Below are 20,721 nucleotides of genomic sequence, written 5' to 3'. Positions count from 1 at the left end.
AGGGATGGAGTTCAAGACTAGGGAGGCTATGCTGCAATTGTATAGGGTGTTGGTGAGGCCGCATCTGGAGTATTGTGTTCAGTTTTGGTCTCCGGACATGAAAAAGGACATATTGGCACTGGAGGGAGTGCAGAGGAGATTCACTAGGTTGATCCCCGAGTTGAGGGGATTAGATTATGATGAGAGGTTGCGTAGACTGGGACTGTACTCATTGGAGTTTAGAAGGATCCGGGGGGATCTTATTGAAACATATAAAATTATGAAGGGAATAGATAGGATAGATGCAGGCAGGTTGTTTCCACTGGTCGGGGAAAGCAGAACTAGGGGGCATAGCCTCAAAATAAGGGGAAGTAGATTTAGGACGGAGTGTAGGAGGAACTTCTTCACCCAAAGGGTTGTGAATCTCTGGAATTCCTTGCCCAGTGAAGCAGTTGAGGCTCCTTCTTTAAACGTTTTTAAGAAAAAGATAGATACCTTTCTAAAGAATAAAGGGATTCGGGGATATGGTGTACGGGCCGGATAGTGGAGCTGAGTCCACAAAGATCAGCCATGATCTCATTAAATGGCGGAGCAGGCTCGAGGGGCCAGATGGCCTACTCCTGTTCCTAGTTCTTATTGTTCTTAAATGACCAATAAGTGTCTTAATAGGTGAATGTGTGGGCTTCCCACCCAAGCATGCAATTATGTCTGGGTTTGGGCAGGTAGGTTTCCGAGGGGGGAAGCTCATCCTTTAACATTTATGCTTCCCACCTCAGAACCTGCCTTGTGGGGAGTGTAAAGTTCTGCTCAGTGTATTCACCTTTATTAAAATGTTGGCACTTTTATCATCCTGAATAATTTTGTTCCAGGTTTAAATTATTCTGCCTCCTGTCCTCTGAAATCCAATGGGAATGGACTGTATAAGAGACGGTGCCGACTGTGTGCTGTGCATTGTACAAGCAGCTCTACATTCAGTGGAGAACCAACCTGGGGTGGCAGTTTTGTTATGCTCTTGACGTAGTATAAGCTGCTTCCTTGATGTGCACTCTGACAAAGGAAGGTTCAGACTTGGAGATAGCTTTAACAGTTTATTAAACTATTAACAATTCTCCTACTTGGATTCGACGCTACTGTTAATCCTGCTATCGCTACTCAGACTGACAAACCAGTCTGCTACAATCCACGTGGTGGGTGTGATGTTCAATCAACCCTGTGTCTGTACTCACTGAGTGTCTCCACTGGAAAGAGACTGAGCATGTGTGCTGTGTCCTTATATATGGGTTGATGTAATGCCCTCCTGTGGTAGTGTCACCTCTGTGTGTATCGTGAATGCCCATTGGTCGTGTCCTATCTTACTGACCTATTGGTTGACTGTCTATGTGTCATGTCTCTGGTGCTCCCTCTAATATCTAGCTAGGTGTCGTGTATGTACATTAACCCTTTGTGCACTTACAGTGATGTATAGAATTGCATGTTCTCTCTTTCTCTACGTGGGTTTCCTCCTGGTGCTCCGGTTTCTTCCACAGTCCAAACATGTGCAGATTAGGTGGATTGGTCATGTTAAATTGTCCCTTTGTGTCCAAAGGTTAGGTGAGGTTACGGGATTGAGGTGGAGGAGTGGGCCTAGGGCCTCGGCAGACTGCTCTTTCAGAGGGTCCGTAGAGATTCAATGGGCCGACTGGCCTCCTTCAGCACTATCGGGATTATATGTATGGTTACTGGTCCTATTAACAGCCCATTAACAGGTTTATCTTGTGGAGTAAATTAAACAATGTCTTCTCGCCTTTGTCTGTCTTTTGTTTTTCAAATGGCTGGGAATGGATTCTCACTGTTAAAATAAGAGGATGATGCATCACAACATCTGGTGCCATACCATCATAGGAGATGTGGAGGAGGTGGCGTAGTGGTGTTGTCACTGGACTAGTGATCCAGAGACCCAGGGTAATGCTCTGGGGTCCTGGGTTCGAATCCCACTCTGGCCGATGGTGAAATTTGAATTCAATAAAAGAATCTGGAATTAAAAGTCTAATAATGACCATGAAACAATTGTCTTAAAATCCACCTGATTCACTAATGTCCTTTAGGGAAGGAAATCTGCCATCCTTACCCGGTTTGGCCTACATGTGACTCCAGACAGCTGTGTCATTGAGTCTTAACTGCCCTCCAGTGAACGAGCAATAGTGGCCCAGCAAAGGCAATTAGTGATGGGTAAGAAATGCGGGCCCAACCAGCGACACCCACGTCCGAATAATGAATAAAAAGATTGGAGCTGGAATAGATCAATCAGCCCCTCGAACCTGCTCCATCATTCGGTTAGATCATGACTGATCTGATTGTGACCTTTACTCCACTTTCCTGCCTGTCCCCATAACCCTCGACTCCCTTGCCCACCAAAAATCCGTCTAACTCAGACAGGGAGATCAATCCTGAGTGTGTGAACTGGGATCAGGAGTGAACTAGCGGCCCCGGGCTGTTCAGATTGCCCAGAAACCAGCACTCACACAGTTAATGATTTCTAAATTCAAAAAGAAATTCCATAGTTAATTAGCATTTCTTCAACACCTGATGTTCCTGTAGTTAAACTTTATTCAAATCATCTCCCTAAAACAGTATAAAAATCGCTGAGCTCTCTGCTCAAACTGCAGATCGAGCTGAAGGTGCTGAGAGTCATTCAGTGGATTCACCAGTGATCTGAGCCAACACCAAGATGCTGAGAATCTTCTTAACCGTGTCTGTCCTCTTCTGGAACCAACTCGCTGCACAGAATGTGATAGAAGAGGCACTCAAAGTCTGCGAACAAACTGACTGCCTTAAACCCACAGAAATCATTAAGGACAAGGTCAGTATAGTTCTAACAATAATATAATCTCTATTATTATCTCTATTAGTGTCACTAATAGGCTTATAATAACATTGCAATGAAGTTACTGTGAAAAGCCCCTAGTTGCCACACTCCGGCGCCTGTTCGGGTACACTGAGGGGTAATTCAGAATGTCCAATTCACCTAACAAGAACATCTTTCAGGACTTGTGGGAGGAAACCGGAGCACCCGGAGGAAACCCACACAGACACAGGGACAACGTGCAGATTCCACACAGACAGTGACCCAAGCTGGAATTGAACCCGGGTCCCTTGCACTATAAAGCAACAATGCTAACCACTGTGCTACCGTGCTGCCCTTCAGAGTTTACTGCATTCTGTAATGTTTGTACCAGTAGAAATTATTTAATGCCTGTATTTCTGGGTTGAAAGTCCTTTACTCTCTTTACTGTCAAAAATCTGTCTAACTCAGGCAGGGAGGGTTGTCAATCCTGAGTGTGTGAACTGGAATAAATAGTGAAATAGCTGCCCCGGGCTGTTCAGACATCCCGGGGACCGGCACTCACAGAGTTAATGATTTCCAAATTCAAAGTTGGGACCAAGAAAGAATTCTGAGGGACAGAATATATCTGCACTTTTGACACGGATTAATCAGGGATAGTCAGCATGGATTTGTTAAGGGAAGGTCTTTCTTGACAAATAGAGTTGAATTATTTGAGGCGGTAACCAGGAGTGTTGATGAGGATAATACATTTGAAGTGGGCTGTATGGACTTCAGCAAGGCTTTTGATAAGGTCCCTTGTGGCAGACTGATCGAGAAAGTCAGGGACCATGGGATCAAAGGCAAAGTACGGTAGCATTGTGGATAGCACAATTGCTTCACAGCTCCAGGGTTCCAGGTTCGATTCCGGCTTGGGTCACTGTCTGTGCGGAGTCTACACATTCTCCCCGTGTGTGCATGGGTTTCCTCCGGGTGCTCCGGTTTCCTCCCACAGTCCAAAGATGTGCAGGTTAGGTGGATTGGCCATGATAAATTGCCCTTAGTGTCCAAAATTGCCCTTAGTGTTGGGTGGGGTTACTGGGTTATGGGGATAGGGTGGAGGTGTTGACCTTGGGTAGGGTGCTCTTTCCAAGAGCCGGTGCAGACTCGATGGGCCGAATGGCCTCCTTCTGCACTGTAAATTGTATGATAAAGTGACACATTGGATCCAAAATTGGCTGAGAGGCAGGAAGCTGAGGGTGATGGTAGAGGGATGATTCAGTGACTGGAAGGGCTGGATTCGCCGTCCCAGGATGCCCGGAATGCGTTCTCCTATGCTCTGCCCTCCCATGATTCACTGGTCCCGCAGCCGGGAATCATGTGGTCTCTGCCAGCGTGGCCCTGGTATGGTGGACCTCACCGCAGGGTAAGGGGAAGACAATGCCCCCTTGGCCCATGGCCTTGTCCACCACATCAGGGCCATGATGTCAGAGACCACACGAACCCCCTGGGAGCCCTATAATAGAGAATCCATCTACTGCAGACCCTATGGTAGGGAACCCCCACAGGAATCCTTGTGAAAGGGGGAATCCTCAGGGCTCCCTGTAATAATACCCCCCCCCCTCCCCCCCCCCTCCACCCCCACCACTCCCAGGGACCGATGTATTAAAGGGACGCCCACAGGGACACCTGTCATAGGGAGAAACTCCACAAGGACCCCTGAAATAGTGAGATGCCCCACAGGAACCCAACCCCCGTCCCACACCCCCGTACACCCCACCCAGAGGGTGACCGAATGCCAGTAGTTTGCTCGTACCCCACCCTGCACCACATACCAAAACCCATACCACCCGCCATGGCCGGGTGTGGGCAGTGGCTGAGGCTCATGGTGGGCGGTCCTGTCAGAGGCAGCTATGTACCAGGGCCTCCTGGACATTGCAGCGATGCTCCAGAGCTTGGGCCAATCACAACAGGTCATGGCTGCGGCCGACGGCGGCATTGCCCTGGCGCTGACTGACTGGAGCCAGTGACAGAGGGACGTGGCATAGTCCCAAATGGAGGTGGCCCAGTCCCTGTGCTCCATGTCCCCAAGCATGGAGACCTTGGTCGAGATGAGTGCAGGCCTCTAGGTGGGGAGAAGCCCCTGGAGCTCCGTCAAGCCACACTCCAATCCTGAGGATTAGCTCGGGGCCATAGGGCATCCCTTAGGAGGAGGAGGTCATGGGGCCCATACTGATGACCCCTACAGGTGAGGTGCCGGAACACTACAGCGCCTCAGGCTCCCCCCCCCCCACCCCCCCCCTCCTGCCCCTGGCACATTCGATGGGCAGTGGGCAGAGTAGGGTGACACCACACACACTGGGACACTGAGAGGCTGCAGGGTGGCATGGTGGCACAGTCGTTAGCACTGCTGCCTCACAGCTGCAGTGTCCCAGGTTCTATTCCCAGCTTGGGTCACTGCCTGTACGGAGTCTGCACGTTCTCCCCGTGTCTGCGTGGGTTTCCTCCGGGTGCTCCGGTTTCCTCCCACAGTCCAAAGATGTGTAGGTTAGGTGCCCCTTAGTGCACAAAAAGGGTTTAGAGGGTCATTGGGATAGAGTGGGGGAGTGGGCTTAGGTGGGGTGTTCTTTCCAAGGGACGGTGTGGACTCGATGGGCCGAATGAGTTCCTTCAGCACTGTCAGGATTCTTTTATTAGAACAAAGAACAAAAAGAATTCCAGCACAGGAACAGGCCCTTAGGCCCTCCAAGCACCGACCATGCTGCCCGTCTGCATGAAGACCCTTCTGAGGTCCATATCCCTCTAGTCCCATCCTGTTCAAGGCGCGCCATAAAAGTCACTGTTGTACCTGCTTCCACTATCTCCCCCGGCAGCGAGTTCCAGGCACCCACTACCCTCTGTGTAAAAAAACCTGCCTCGTATATCTCCTTTAAACCTTGTCCCTCCCACCTTAAACCTATGCCCCCTAGTAATTGACCCCTTCACCTTGGGAAAAAGTCTCTGACTATCCACCCTGTCTATGCCCCTCATAGTTTTGTCGACCTCCATCAGGTCGCCCCTCAACCTCCGTCGTTCAGTGAGAACAAACCAAGTTTCGACAACCTCACCTCATAGCTAATGCCCTCCATACCAGGCAACATCCTGGTAAATAATTTCTGTCGCCTCTCCAAAGCTTCCACATCCTTCTGGTAGTGTGGCGACCATAATTGAACACTATACTCCAAGTGCGGCCTAAGGTTCTATACAGCTGCAACATGACTTGCCAATTCTTATACTCAATGCCCCGGCCAATGAAGGCAAGCATGCCTTATGCCTTCTTGACTACCTTCCCCACCTGTGTTGCCCCCTTTCAGTGACCTGTGGACCTGTACACCTAGATCTCTTTGACTTTCAATACTCTTGAGGTTTCTACCATTCACTGTATACTCCCGACCTGCATTAGCCCTTCCAAAATGCATTACCTCACATTTGTCCGGATTAAACTCCATCTGCCATCTCTCCGCCAAGTCTCCAAACGATCTAAATCCTGCTGTATCGTCTGATAGTCCTCATCGCTATCTGCAATTCCACCAATCTTTGTGTCGTCTGCAAACGTACTAATCAGACCAGTTACATTTTCCTCCAAATCTTTTATACGAACAGCAAAGGCCCCAGCACTGATCCCTGCGGAACACCACTAGTCACAGATCTCCAATCAGAAAAGCACCCTTCCATTGCTACTCTCTGCCTTCTTTGACCGAGCCAGTTCAGTATCCATCATCTGTATAAAAAGCCTTTTGATTCTCCTTAATCCTGCTGGCCAATGACTTTTCATGACCCCTTTTTGCCCTCCAGACTCCTTATAAAGTTTCTTTCTACTCTCCTTGTATTCCACACTTGCTTTGTGTCTTCCCAGCCTCCTAGCCTTGACAAAAATCTTCCCTTTTTCTTTTTGACTAGGCTCACAATATCTCTCTTTATCCAAGGTTCCCGAAACTTGCCATACTTATCCTTTATCTTTACAGGAACGTGCCAGTTCTGAATTCATATCAACTTACATTTGAAAGCCTCCCACATGCCAGATGTTGATTTTCCGTCAAACATCCGCCCCCAATCTACATTCTTCAGTTCCTGTCTAATATTGTTGTAATTAGCTTTCCCCCAAATTAGTACCTTCACATGAAGACTACACTTATCTTTATCCATAGTACCTTAAAGCTTACTGAATTGTGGCCATTACTCCCCTACTGAAACTCGACCACCTGTCCGGGCTCATTCCCCAATCCCAAGTCGAGTATGACCCCTTCACTATTTGGACTTTCTACACACTGTTTCAGGAAATCCTCCTGGATGCTCCTTACAAACTCTGCCCCATCCATGCCCCTAGCACTAAGTGAGTCCCAGGGGAAGTTAAAATCACCCACCAGAACAACCGTGTTACTTTTAGACCTTGCCAAAATCTGCCTATATGTTCCTCTATCTCTTGCTGGCTAGAGGGAGGCCTATAGTAAACACGCAACATTGTAACTGCACCCTTCCTATTCCCGGGCTCCAAGCATATTGCCTCACTGCATGAGCCCTCTGAGGTGGCCTCCTGAAGTACAACTGTGATATTCTTCTTAACCAGTAGTGCAACTCCCCCACCCCTTTTAGATCCCCCTCTATCCTGCATCAAACATCCGGGGCGCGATTCTCCACTCCCACGCCGGTTAGGAGAATCGCCTGGGCCGCCAAAATTTAAGGGGACGCCGGTCCGACGCCTTCCCGCGATTCTCCCAAGCGGCGGGAATGGCTCAGTCGTGTTTCGCGGGCCGCAGGCCGGAGAATCGCCAGAGACACCGAAAATGGCGATTCTCCGGCACCCCCGCTATTCTGAGGCCCGGATGGGCCGAGCGGCCAGGCCAAAACGGCGGGTTCCCCCTGTCGCTGTCCAAACCTGGTCGCTGCCGTCATGAGCGGTGCGTGATTGTGGGGGGGGCGGCCTGCGGGGGGGGCGAGGGGGGATCCTGCACCGGGCTTTACCTGAAATGTGGGGTGGCCCGCGATCGGTGCCCATCGATCGTCGGGCCGTCCTCTCTGAAGGAGGACCTCCTTCCTTCCACGGCCCCGCAAGATCCGTCCCCCATCTTCTTGCGGGGCGGACTTAGAGAGGACGGCAACCACGCATGCGCGGATGACGCCCGTTATGCGGCGCCGGCTGCGTCATCTATGCGGCGCCGCCTTTACGCGGGCAACAAGGCCTGGCGCGTGTAGATGACGCGGCCCCGATCCTGGCCCATTGTCAGGGCCTGAATCGGTCGGGACCGGGGCCGTTCCGCGCCGTCGTGAACCTCGACGGCGTTCACGACGGCGTGGCCACTTCGGCGTGGGTGTGGAGAATCGCGCCCCCGTATCCTGGAACATTTAGCTGCCAATCCTGTCTTTCCCTTAACAAGTCTCTGTAATGACAATAACATCATTGCTCCAAGTACTAATCCAAGCTCTAAATTCATCTGCCTTACCTGTTACACTTCTCGTATTGAAACAAATGCACTTCAGTCCACCAGACTCCCTTTGGTCAGCAACCACACCCTGCCTGCTCTTCCTCTGAGTCTTACTGGCCCAACTCTCTAGTTCCCCTTCAGTTAATTCACATTTCCTTTGGTTCTCACCCCCCTGCCCAAACTAGTTTAAATTCTCCCGTGTGACACCAGCAAATCTCCTGGCTAGAATATGCCACTCCAGTTTAAATGTAACCCGTCCTTCTTGTACACCTGTCCTGGAAGAAATCCCAATGGTCCAGATATCCAAAACCCTCCCTCCTACACCAGATGATTTGCCATGTGTTGAGCTGCATTATCTTCCTATTTATAGCCTCACTGGCACGTGGCACAGGGAGTAATCCTGAGATTACAATCCTTGAGGTCCTGTTTTTCAACTTTCTACCTAACTCCCTAAACTGCTGCTGCAGGACCTCGTCGTTAGTAATAATAATTTTTATTATTGCCACAAGTAGGCTTACATTCACACTGCAATGAAGTTACTGCGAAAATCCCCCAGTCTCCACATTCCGGTGCCTGTTCGGGTCACAGAGGGAGAATTCAGAATGTCCAATTCACCTCACAAGCACGTCTTCTGGAACTTGTGTGAGGAAACCGGAGCACCTGGAGGAAACCCACGCAGACACAGGGAGAACATGCAGACACCGCACAGACCCAAACAGGGAATCGAACCCAGGCTCTGGTGCTGTGAAACAACAGTGCTAACCACTGTGCTACCATACAGCCTTACATAGATCATAGATCAGAGTTTACAGTGCAGAAGGAAGCCATTCGGCCCATCAAGTAGGCACCGGCCCTTGGAAAGAGCACCCTACTTAGGCCCACACCTCCAGCTTATTCCCTGTAACCCAGTAACCCCAGACTAACTAGTACCCCTAAAACTATTGCTCTATTGTTCTTAGTCCCACCATGCTTAACAACATAGCCAGCCATGGTGCCACTGCACTGGCTGCTGCTGTTATCCCTGATAGATCAGGCCCCCCAATAGTATCCAAAATGGTATACTTGTTAGAGAGTGGGACAGCCACAGTGTATTCCTGCACTGTGCCTGCCCTTTCCAGTGGTCACCCATTTATCTGCCTGCACCTTGGGTGTCACCACGTCTCTACAACTCTATAACGCTTTCCACCACCTTCATGCTCCTAAGTGCATTCAACTGCTGCTCCATGCATCTTTGGCGAGCTGCAATTGGGTGCACATCCTGCAGATATAGTCGTCTGAGATGCTGGAAACATGAAGGATCTCCCACATGTCACAAGTGCAGCACTTAACCCCACTGACCGGCATTTCTATCACCAATTAAATTATTTAAGAAAATGTATTAAACTCTTACCTTCACTTATCACTGCAGATACCCAAGGTAGGTCGTTATATCACTTACCTTCCCAGGATGCTCTCTAGATCTCTCCCTGCAGATTAACAGTTACAAAGCAAGAAGAAAGAAAACAAAACAAAAAGAGGAAAAGTGCCTCATCCCCCTCTGCACTGAATTACCACACTGTTCCAAATTAACACCTTTCAATCACACTCTGGGTGCCTCACTCCGGCTGTCTCCCACTTCACTTACGCAAAGCTTACTGAGAATGAGCTTCTGCCTCTCTTATATAAATGGGAAGATGCTTAGGAAATCAAAAGCACGAAGGGACATGGGTGTCCTTGTTCATGATTCTCTTAAGGGTAACGTGCAGGTTCAGTCAGCAATGTTAGCATTCATGTCGAGAGGGCTAAAATACAAGACCAGGGATGTACTTCTGAGGCGAGAGAAGGCTCTGGTCAGACACCATTTGGAGTATTGTGAGCGGTTTTAGGCCCCGTATCTAAGGAAGGATGTGCTGGCCTTGGAAAGGGCCCAGAGGAGGTTCACAAGAATAATCCCTGGAATGTCGTATGAGGAACGGTTTAGGACTCTGGGTCTGTACTCATTGGAGTTTAGAAGGATGAGGGGGGATCTTATTGAAACTTAGAGGATACTGCGTGGCCTGGATAGAGTGGATGTGGAGAGAATGTTTCCACTTGTAGGAAAAACTAGAAGCAGAGGACACATTTTCAAACTAAAGAGACGATCCTTTAAAACAAAGATGAGGAAGCATTTCTTCAGCCAGAGGGTGGTTAATCTGTGGAACTCTTTGCCGTGGAGGCCAAATCACTGAGTGTCTTTAAGGCAGAGATAGATAGGTTCTTGATTAATAAGGGGATCAGGAGTTATGGGGAGAAGGCAGGAGAATGGGGATGAGAAAAATATCAGCCATGATTGAATGGCGGAGCAGACTCGATGGGCCGAGTGGCCTATTTCTGCTCCTATGTCTTATGATCTTATGGTCTCATGTCTGGGCCAATTAGGAGGGGCACTGCAATATAGCCCCAGGAACATTATGCTGGTCTGCTGTGTCCTGCACAACATTGTGCAGCAGAGCAGGGACAAGCTGGAGGAGGGGGAAGAATACCAGGCCTCAACTGACGAGGAGGATGCGGATGACTACGACAACTCTGCTGCCTTGTCTCACCTCTTCGTACTCTCCCCACACGCCCCCACCCACCTCTTCCAAGTGGTGCTCCCTTCCCCACAACCGTTCACATTGTCCCCTGCTCCTGCCCCTCCCCACTCCGAATGTCCTACCAGCATCACGACAGGGTGTTGGCCCTGGTCAGGCAGTATCAACGGGTCTTGTCCACGGGACAGAGGATGATGATGACTTGCTGTGAAGTGAGCTCTGGTGCTCCTCATTGATTGACAAAGTCTGACTTCCGCCTTCAGAGTCACATTCTATTGTCCGGATGTTCCCTTCCCTGCCTGTATGCTGGCCATTGAGATGATATGCACAAGGCAAGTTTGTTATACATGACCTCTGACCATTACGTAGCATTGTAAACCCATCACGTGACCCTGTGATTGGGGGTTGGGAATGGGTCAGATTGACGTATTTGCAGTAATTCCACAATAGTTGTTTGGCGTTAGTTGTTCATTATTTAATTTATCCTCATTATCTTGTTCTACAATAAATTATTTTGAACTACATTGTTTTGTAGTTCATCATTCACTTCAGCCAGTCTACAGAACATGACAGTAGTTCCATCTCACGGGTCCATATATTCTTTGGGGTTGAGCAAGGGGTGCGGTTATGGAGATCATAAAATTTACAGTGAAGAAGGATGCCATTTGGCCCATCGAGTCTGCACCAGCCCTTGGAAAGAGCACCCTAATCCCACACCTCCACCCTATCCCCACACCTCCACCCTATCTTCATAACCCAACCTAACCTTTATTGGACACTAAGGGCAATTTAGTTTGGCCAATGCACGCAACCTGCACATCTTTGGACTGTGGGAGGAAACCGGAGCACCCGGAGAAAACCCACGCAGTCATGGGGAGAACGTGCAGACTCATCACAGACAGTGACCCAAGCTGGGAATTGAACCTGGGGCCCTGGAGCTGTGAAGCAACTGTGCTAACCACTGTGCTACCGTGCTGCCCTTGGTGAGCAATGCTGGGTCAATCACTGGGTAAGCTGTCCGACAAAGTGGCCTCACACTTCTGATCCTGTGCCCTGATGCCTCGAAGGGTGACCCCAGGTGGAGCGTTCAGTTATTCTGGGAGTCCTGCCCCATGCCATCCTCCAACACCCACACCACCAACCACCCACATTCCCCAGCAGGCACACCCTCTACATCCAGCCCAGCCCGTCCCTCACCCCCTTCACACAGGGGGGTGAGGCAGGTCGAAATGTTGGTGAAAAAATGTTTCATAGTGACTATACTCATGGGACATTGGCACCAGTACTGGGGAAGAGGGAAGTTGTTCTGATGGGACAGTTGTCATCTGAATCATGCTGGGACCAGATTCCTGTTGAATGGCATAAGTAGGGCTGTAGATAGGGATTAAACTAAAAAGTGGGCGGGAGGGTTCACTTGTATGGAGAATTAGAAAATTCAAGTTAAAGAAGGTAGAAGTGCAGGTTAATGATAAGGAGTTCACATGGGTTAGAGGGGCCAAGGACTCAAGATTTGTCAGTAAAGTTTCCAGAAACCAAAATAGAACAGAGAGTATTGGATTAGATTGGATTGGATTTGTTTATTGTCACGTGTACCGAGGTACAGTGAAAAGTATTTTTCTGCGAGCAGCTCAACAGATCATTAAGTACATGGGAAGAAAAGGGAAGAAAAGAAAATACATAATAGGGCAACACAAGATAGACAATGTAACTACATAAGCACTGGCATCGGATGAAGCATACAGGGTGTAGTGTTAATGAGGTCAGTCCATAAGAGGGTCATTTCGGAGTCTGGTGACAGTGGGGAAGAAGCTGTTTTTCAGTCTGTTCGTGCGTGTTCTCAGACTTCTGTATCTCCTGCACGATGGAAGAAGATAATGAAGGTGGCAGGAATTTAACTTCAGGTAGAGCAAAAAAAAGGGAGAAGTATGAGAAGGGGGGCAGTCACTGCAGGACTGAGGGTGTTGTACCTTAATGCACGCAGTATACAGAACAAGGTTAATGACCTTCTTGCGGACATTGAAATTGGCCGGTACGATGTTGTGGGCATCATAGAGACGTGGCTGCAAGGGGATCAGGGCTGGGATCTAAATATCCAAGGATATGTGCCCTATCGAAAGGCAGATGGGCAGAGGGGGCGGGGTTACATTGTTAGTAACAAATTAAATTAAATCGATAGCAAGACGCGATATAGGATCAGAAGGCATGGAATCTCTGTGGGTAGAGTTGAGGAATCGCAGAGGTAAAAAGACCCTGATGGGAGTTATGTACAGGCCCCCCTAGTAGTAGTCAGGATGTGGGGCAGAAAATAAATCAGGAGATAGAAAAGGCAGATAAGAAAGGCAATGTTACAATAATCATGGGGGACTTCAATGTGCAGGTGGGCTGAGAAAATCATGCTGGTAGTGGATCACAGGAAAAGGAATTTGCCATTTATTTGTAGCAGCTTGTGAAGAGGCAATTCTGGATTTGGTGATCAGTCTTCACGGTGGAAGACACCAGCGGGTTGCCAGAGCTCCAGGAGAATCAGGGGTCAGAGGTTAGTGCAGTCATCACTAATTTAATTTAAGGAGGAGGTTCTGGGACAATTGAAAGGTCTGAAGGTGGATAAATCACCTTGATCAGATGGACGACATCCCAGGGTTCTGAAAGAGATAGCTGAGGAGATTGTGGAGGCATTGGTGATGATCTTTCAGCAATCCCTGGAGGCAGAGAGGGTCCCAGAGGACTGGAATGTGGCTAATGTAACACCCCTGTTTAAGAAGGGAGGGAGGCAGAAGACGGGAAATTATAGACCGGTTAGCCTGACTTCGGTCATTGGTAAGATTTTAGAATCCATTATTAAAGATGAGATTGCAGAGTACTTGGAAGTGCACGATAAAATAATACTGAGTCAGTACGGCTTCGTCAAGGGGAGGTCATGTCTGACAAATTTGTTAGAGTTCTTTGAGGAGGTAACAAGGAAGTTAGATGACGGGGAACCAGTGGCTATGATCCATTTACATTTCCAGAAGGCCTTTGACAAGCTGCCACAGAGGAGACTTGGTAAGATCCTGGCATGGGTAGAGGATTGGCTGACTGGCAGAAGGCAGAGAATGGGGATAAGGGTTCTTTTTGATGATGGCAGCCGGTGACTAGTGATGTGCCTCAGGGGTCGGTGCTGGGACCTCAACCTTTGACAATATACATTAATGATCTTGAAGCAGGAACTGAAGGCACATTTGATAAATTTGCCGATGATACAAAGATTTGCAGAGGGACAGGTAGTATTGAGAAAACAGGGGGCACAGGCTAGAAGAGTTGGCAAGGAAGTGGTCAATGAAAAACAATATGGAAAAGTGTGAGGTTCTGCATTTTGGTAGGAATAACGGAGGCATCGACTATTCTCTAAATGGGGAAATGCTTCGGAAATCTGAAGCACAAATGGAAACTTAGTTCAGGATTCTCTTAAGGTTAATGTGGAGGTTCAGTCGGCAGATAGGAAGGCAAATGCAATGTTAGCATTCATGTTGAGACGGCTATAACATAAGAGCCGGTATGTACTTCTGAGGCTGTATATATGGGGAGGCAATGGCGTAGTGGTCTTATCGCTGGACCAGTAATCCAGAGATCCAGAGTCATGCTCTGCAGACATAGGTTCCAATCCCGTCATGGCAGATGGTGAAAGTTGAACTCAATGAATAAAATTCTGGAATTAAATGCCTAAAAAAGGTAATCACTAATGACCTTTAGGAAAGGCAAGGTGGACAGTGATTAGCACTGCTGCCTCACACCGCCAGGGACCCGGGCTCAATTCTGGCCTTGGATGACTGTTTGTGTGGAGTTTGCACTTTCCCCCCATGTCTGCATGTGTTTCCTCCGGGTGCCCCGGTTTCCTCCCACAGTCCAGGGTAGGTGGATTGGCCATGCTAAATTGCCCCTTAGTGTCCAAAAGGTTGGGTGGGGTTACTGGGTACAGGGATGGGGGTGAAGGCGTGGGCTTAAGTGAGGTGCTCTATCCAAGGACCAGTGCAGACACGGTGGGCCAAATGGCCTCCTTCTGCCCTGTAAATTCCATGACCTGTTCAGACCCAATTTCCAGTACTTGGGTCCTGTATCTAGAGGAAGGATGCGCTGGACCCAAAAGAGAAAATGCGGGAAAATCGCAGCAGGTCTGTCAGCATCTGTAAGGAGAGAAAAGAGCTAACGTCTCAAGTCCAGATGACCCTTTGCCAAACCTAAAAGGCATAGAAAGTGAGAGATGTTTATACTGTAGGGTGAGGGAATGAAAGATGAGTCATAGCCACAGAAACCAAAGGAAGGAAGGTGTGGTAATGGCAGTCCCCAGAAAGAATAAAAGGTGTGAAAGGCCAAACGGCAGAAAATCTAAAATCAGAGGATAAACTGTGACAGATGTAGATGTGGGGGGAGGGGGGCAAATGGGTGGGAGAAATGTAAAATGAGAAAAAGGGGGAGAAAGGAGGAAGCAAAATGGAGAAAAGGACAGGAAAGGGGGGGATAAGATAGGGGGAAAGAGGGGGGAATATATATAAAGAAAGACAAGAAAGAAATAAAAGGTAAAAGACAGTTAAAATGAAATGGGATGAAAACAAATGGGTTGAGGTGGGGCAGAGCTGATCATCTGAAGTTGTTGAATTCGATGTTGAGACCGGAAGGCTGTAGTGTGCCTAACCGGAAGATGAGATGTTGTTCCTCCAGTTTGTGTTGAGCTTCCCTGGAACATTGCAGCAGGCCAAGGACAGACATGTGGACATGGGAGCAGGGTCTTGTGTTAAAATGGCAAGCAAGAGGAAGGTCAGGGTCTTGAATGTGCACAGACCGAAGGTGCTCAGCAAAGCGATCGCCCAGTCTGCGTTTGGTCTCTTCAATATAGAGGAGACCACATTGGGAGCAGCGAATGCAATGGACCAAATTAAAAGAGGTGCAATGAAACGCTGCTTAACCTGGAATGAGTGTTTTGGACCTGGGATGTTAAGCATGGAAGAGGTAAAGGGGCAGGTGTTACACCTTCTGAGATTGGTTGGGAAGGTGCCATGGGTGATGGGAGAGGTGTTGGGTACGGTGGAGGAGTGGACTAGATTATCCTTTGGAAGGCTCCAAAGGAAGTTCACAAGAATGATCCCTGGAATGAAGAGCTTGTCATATGAAAAGCAATTGAGGACTCTGGGCCTGTACTCGTTGGAGTTCAGAAGGATGAGGTGGGATCTTATTGAAACTTAGAGGATACAGCGAGGCCTGGTTAGAGTGGGCATCGAGAGGATGTTTCCACTAGTAGGAAAAACTAGAACCTCAGCCTCAGACTGAAGGGACAATCCTTTAAAACTAAGATGAGGAGGAATTTCTTCAGCCAGAGGGTGGTGAATCTGTGGAACTCTTGGCCGCAGATGTCTGTGGAGGCCAAATCACTGAGTGTCTTTAGGACAGAGATCAATAGTTTCTTGATTAATAAGGGGATCAGGGGTTATGGGGAGAAGGCCAGAGAATGGGGATGAGAAACATATCAGCCATGATTGAATGGCGGAGCAGACGCGACCGACCGAATGGATAGATTCTGCTCCTAAGTCTTATTGCCTTCCATGCATTGTTCTGCCCTGACCCCACCAGGTGGTGACCCAGGAGCCTCTTCACTAAAATGCCGCACTGAGGTGATAGTTTCTGCGATGGTGGAGGGTGCAGGTGAATTTAGGGCCAAGACGTCGTCCCTGGACTGGTCCCCCAGGGTATGTTGGGGATGTGGCTGGGGGAGAGGTACCCCAGACAGGTCGGCATGGTCTGTTGGTGATCCTGCAAGACAAAAGGCAAGACATAGGGTGAGATCTTGGGAAGGAGTGGTCTGGGGGAGAGGAGAGACTCACTTGCTATTGTGACATCATTCTACATTAGGGGCTCACTTGGTTGTCGCTTGCCGATCTCCGCCTCGGAGATAGCGCTCTCCTGCACCTCCCTGGATAATGCCATCATCACCCTCTTCATGATCGGGGTGAGATTCGGAACACCCCCCCTTTGGTCTTCGCCCGCTCCCTTCTTTTATAGAACGTCTTTTCCTAGGGGAAACAAAATGGACATGGTGAGATGCATGGAGGCGAGTTACATGGCGGGGGGGGTGTGGGGAGGGGGGGGTTGCTGTGTAGCTGGTGGCATGTGTGTGCAGGTACCTGGTGTTGGGGGGTTTGGTGCAGGATGGGACTTGAGGGACATCCAGGCAGGTGGGTATTGATTGTGCTCAATGGGAGTGGGGGTGTGGTGCAGGGAGTGAAGGGCAGGAGTGATGTCAGGGGAACAGAGGTGGTGACTCACCTGAGCTGCATAAAGGAGGTCATTCATTTTCTTGCGGCACTGCGAACCAATCACCCTGGTGAGGATCACAGCGCTAACCACCTCGGACATCTCTGCTCAGGCCCGGTTGACGACTGCAGACGGTAGCCTCCTACACACCCTGGGGAAGAGGGTGTCCCGCCTTTCTTCCACCGCATCCAACATTCCATCAAGCTCCGCATTCGTGAAGCTGGTGCTGCTCTTCATGGACCCATCTTCTTGGTTGGAATGAGAGTGTGGGGGGAGTGGAGCGCTGATAAGCAGCTCCAGCTTGTCAAGCTCTCCTGCGCCAATTCCGGACTCAGTGAATCAGAAGCGGGCGGGAATGAGAATTGTTCTAGATTCACGTGGGTAGAGTGCTGGCTCATTAGCATGTCCTGCTTGCTTTCTGAATAGCGCCCCCAACAGGAACGCAAATCGGACGCAATTCAGTCCCAACGTCAACATTAGTCTCCCAAACGGTGAACTTCACACCTGATCTCAAACAGGATGTACATTCCTTGGAGATGATGCAGTGAAGATTCACTGGATTGATTCCTGGGTTACAGAGTTGTCCAATGCTGAAAGGAATCATATTGTTGCGTACTCTCTGGAATTTAGGAGAATGAGAGTGATCTTATTGAATCATACACGCTGACAAGGTAGGAAGGTTGTTTCCCCTGGCTGGGACATCGGGAACAGGGCAGCACAGATTCAGGAGGAAGAGATAATCAAATAGGACTGAGATGGGGAGAAATTTGTGAATCTTGGAAATTTTCTAGCCCATTACGGATGCTTCATCATTGAGTATCAAAAACTCCAAACTCTTTTACAGTCCATCCAGGACATGAATACTGCTCCCACACCTGGGAACCGAGGACAGTCCTCTCAACACTGGTGTGTTTTGGAGGCTAGTTCAATTCTGTCATGTGGTGATAGATTTTATTTTCTTGTTTTAGAGTTATATTGAGATGAAAGTCGAATTTCACCGAAGGGTTGAAGCTGAGGTTCATGCAGTGAATTTTAAAAGTGCAATGGAGATCGGCCTGAAGAAACTTTTCAATTATTCACGTTGTGGTAATGTTGCAGGTATGTCAGATGTTCCTTCAAAGTAACAACAGAATATAAAACAACATTTCACTCTTTAACCTGTCACATTTGAAACTTTCTGTACAGACTGACACACTGACAAAAGAATTCCACCATTGTCAATCCCAGAGCGTTCCTCGTTCACATGTGACTAGTGGGTTGAAGGTGCATTTGGGCTACTTCTTTGATACCGGCAGGATTCATGCTCCAAGAATCTGGGAAGGTTTCCCACGTGTGCTGGGAGTGAGATTCCAAACTCACATTCCAGGAATGAGGGACTTATTTTACACAGAGGGTAGTAGGAGCCTGGAACTCGCTGCTGTAAGAGGTGCTGAAAGCAGGTACGATAATGATGTTGTAGGGGTATCTTAACAAATACATGAGTAGGGTGGAAATAGAGGGATACAGACCCTGGAAGGTTTTAGGTTAGACGGGCAGCATGGTCGGTGCAGACTTCGAGGGCCGAAGGGCCTGTTTCTGTGCTGTACTTTTCTTTAAGAAGTCTTACAATACCAGTTTAAAGCCCAACAGGTTTGTTTAGAATCACTAGCTTTCGGAGTGCAGCTCGTTCATCAGGTGAGTGAAGAGGAAGGTTACACAAACACAGCATATGAAGACAAAGCCAATGATGCAAAATGATACTTTGAAAGCGAGCCTTTACAGGTAATTAAGTCTTTCCAGGTCCAGGTGGTGCAACTGGAGAGAGGGATAATCACAGGTTAAAGAGGTGTGAATTGTCTCAAGGCAGGACAGTTGGTAGGATTTCGCAAGCCCAGGCCAGATGATGGGGGGTGAATGTAATGCGACATGAATCTAAGGTCCCGGGTGAGGCCATACTCATGCGTGCGGAACTTGGCTATCAGTTTCTGCTCGGCAATTCTGCGTTGTCGCGCGTCCTGAAGGCCGCTTTGGAGAACGCTTACCCGAAGATCAGAGGCTGAATGCCCTTGACTGCTGAATTGTTCCCTGACTGGAAGGGAACATTCCTGCCTGGTGATTGTCATGCGATATCCATTCATCCGTTGTCGCAGCATCTGCATTGATTCGCCAATGTACCGCACCTCGGGATATCCTTTTTTGCTCACCATGTTTTTCCTCTACACGGAGACCAAACACAGACCATCAAATACGTCCCCGGGACCTGATGGGATTTATCCTAGGATTCTCTGGGAGGCCAGGGAAGAGATTGCTGGACCTTTGGCTTTGATTTTTATGTCATCATTGGCTACAGGAATAGTGCCAGAGGACTGGAGGACAGCAAATGTGGTCCCTTTGTTCAAAAAGGGGAGCAGAGACAACCCCGGCAACTATAGACCGGTGAGCCTCACGTCTGTAGTGGGTAAAGTCTTGGAGGGAATTATAAGAGACAAGATTTATAATCATCTAGATAGGAATAATATGATCAGGGATAGTCAGCATGGCTTTGTGAAGGGTAGGTCATGCCTCACAAACCTTATTGAGTTCTTTGAGAAGGTGACTGAACAGGTAGATGAGGGTAGAGCAGTTGATGTGGTGTATATGGATTTCAGCAAAGCGTTTGATAAGGTTCCCCACGGTAGGCTATTGCAGAAAATACGGAGGCTGGGGATTGAGGGTGATTTAGAGGTGTGGATCAGAAATTGGCTAGCTGAAAGAAGACAGAGGGTGGTGGTTGATGGGAAATGTTCAGAATGGAGTACAGTCACAAGTGGAATACCACAAGGATCTGTTCTGGGGCCGTTGCTGTTTGTCATTTTTATCAATGACCTAGAGGAAGGCGCAGAAGGGTGGGTGAGTAAATTTGCAGACGATACTAAAGTCGGTGGTGTTGTCGATAGTGTGGAAGGATGTAGCATGTTACAGAGGGATATAGATAAGCTGCAGAGCTGGGCTGAGAGGTGGCAAATGGAGTTTAATGTAGAGAAGTGTGAGGTGATTCACTTTGGAAGGAATAACAGGAATGCGGAATATTTGGCTAATGGTAAAGTTCTTGAAAGTGTGGATGAGCAGAGGGATCTAGGTGTCCATGTACATAGATCCCTGAAAGTTGCCACCCAGGTTGATAGGGTTGTGAAGAAGGCCTATGGAGTGTTGGCCTTTATTGGTAGATGGATTGAGTTCCGGAGTCGGGAGGTCATGTTGCAGCTGTACAGAACTCTGGTCCGGCCGCATTTGGAGTATTGCGTACAGTTCTGGTCACCGCATTATAGGAAGGACGTGGAGGCTTTGGAGCGTGTGCAGAGGAGATTTACCAGGATGTTGCCTGGTATGGAGGGAAAATCTTATGAGGAAAGGCTGATGGACTTGAGGTTGTTTTCGTTGGAGAGAAGAAGGTTAAGAGGAGACTTAATAGAGGCATACAAAATGATCGGGGGTTGGATAGGGTGGACAGTGAGAGCCTTCTCCCGCGGATGGAAATGGCTGGCACGAGGGGACATAACTTTAAACTGAGGGGTAATAGATATAGGACAGAGGTCAGAGGTAGGTTCTTTACGCAAAGAGTAGTGAGGCCGTGGAATGCCCTACCTGCTACAGTAGTGAACTCGCCAACATTGAGGGCATTTAAAAGTTT

At 48.7% G+C, this 20,721-nt stretch overlaps 1 protein-coding gene across 1 annotated transcript in view; it reads left to right on the top strand.

Moving 5' to 3' along the window:
* Window positions 1-2,601: 2,601 nt before the first annotated feature.
* LOC140411132 (uncharacterized) overlaps window positions 2,602-20,721 on the top strand; it is a 30,280-nt gene continuing 12,160 nt past the window's right edge. The window contains exons 1-2 of the mRNA XM_072500192.1: window positions 2,602-2,818; window positions 18,041-18,170. Coding sequence (XP_072356293.1) covers window positions 2,687-2,818; window positions 18,041-18,170 — 262 coding nt within the window. The 5' untranslated portion in view covers window positions 2,602-2,686. The remainder of the gene's footprint in view (window positions 2,819-18,040; window positions 18,171-20,721) is intronic.

This window comes from Scyliorhinus torazame, chromosome 4 (genome assembly GCF_047496885.1).
Source record: "Scyliorhinus torazame isolate Kashiwa2021f chromosome 4, sScyTor2.1, whole genome shotgun sequence".
In the NCBI taxonomy this organism is placed as follows: domain Eukaryota; kingdom Metazoa; phylum Chordata; class Chondrichthyes; order Carcharhiniformes; family Scyliorhinidae; genus Scyliorhinus; species Scyliorhinus torazame.
This window is presented reverse-complemented; position numbering and strand designations above follow the sequence as displayed.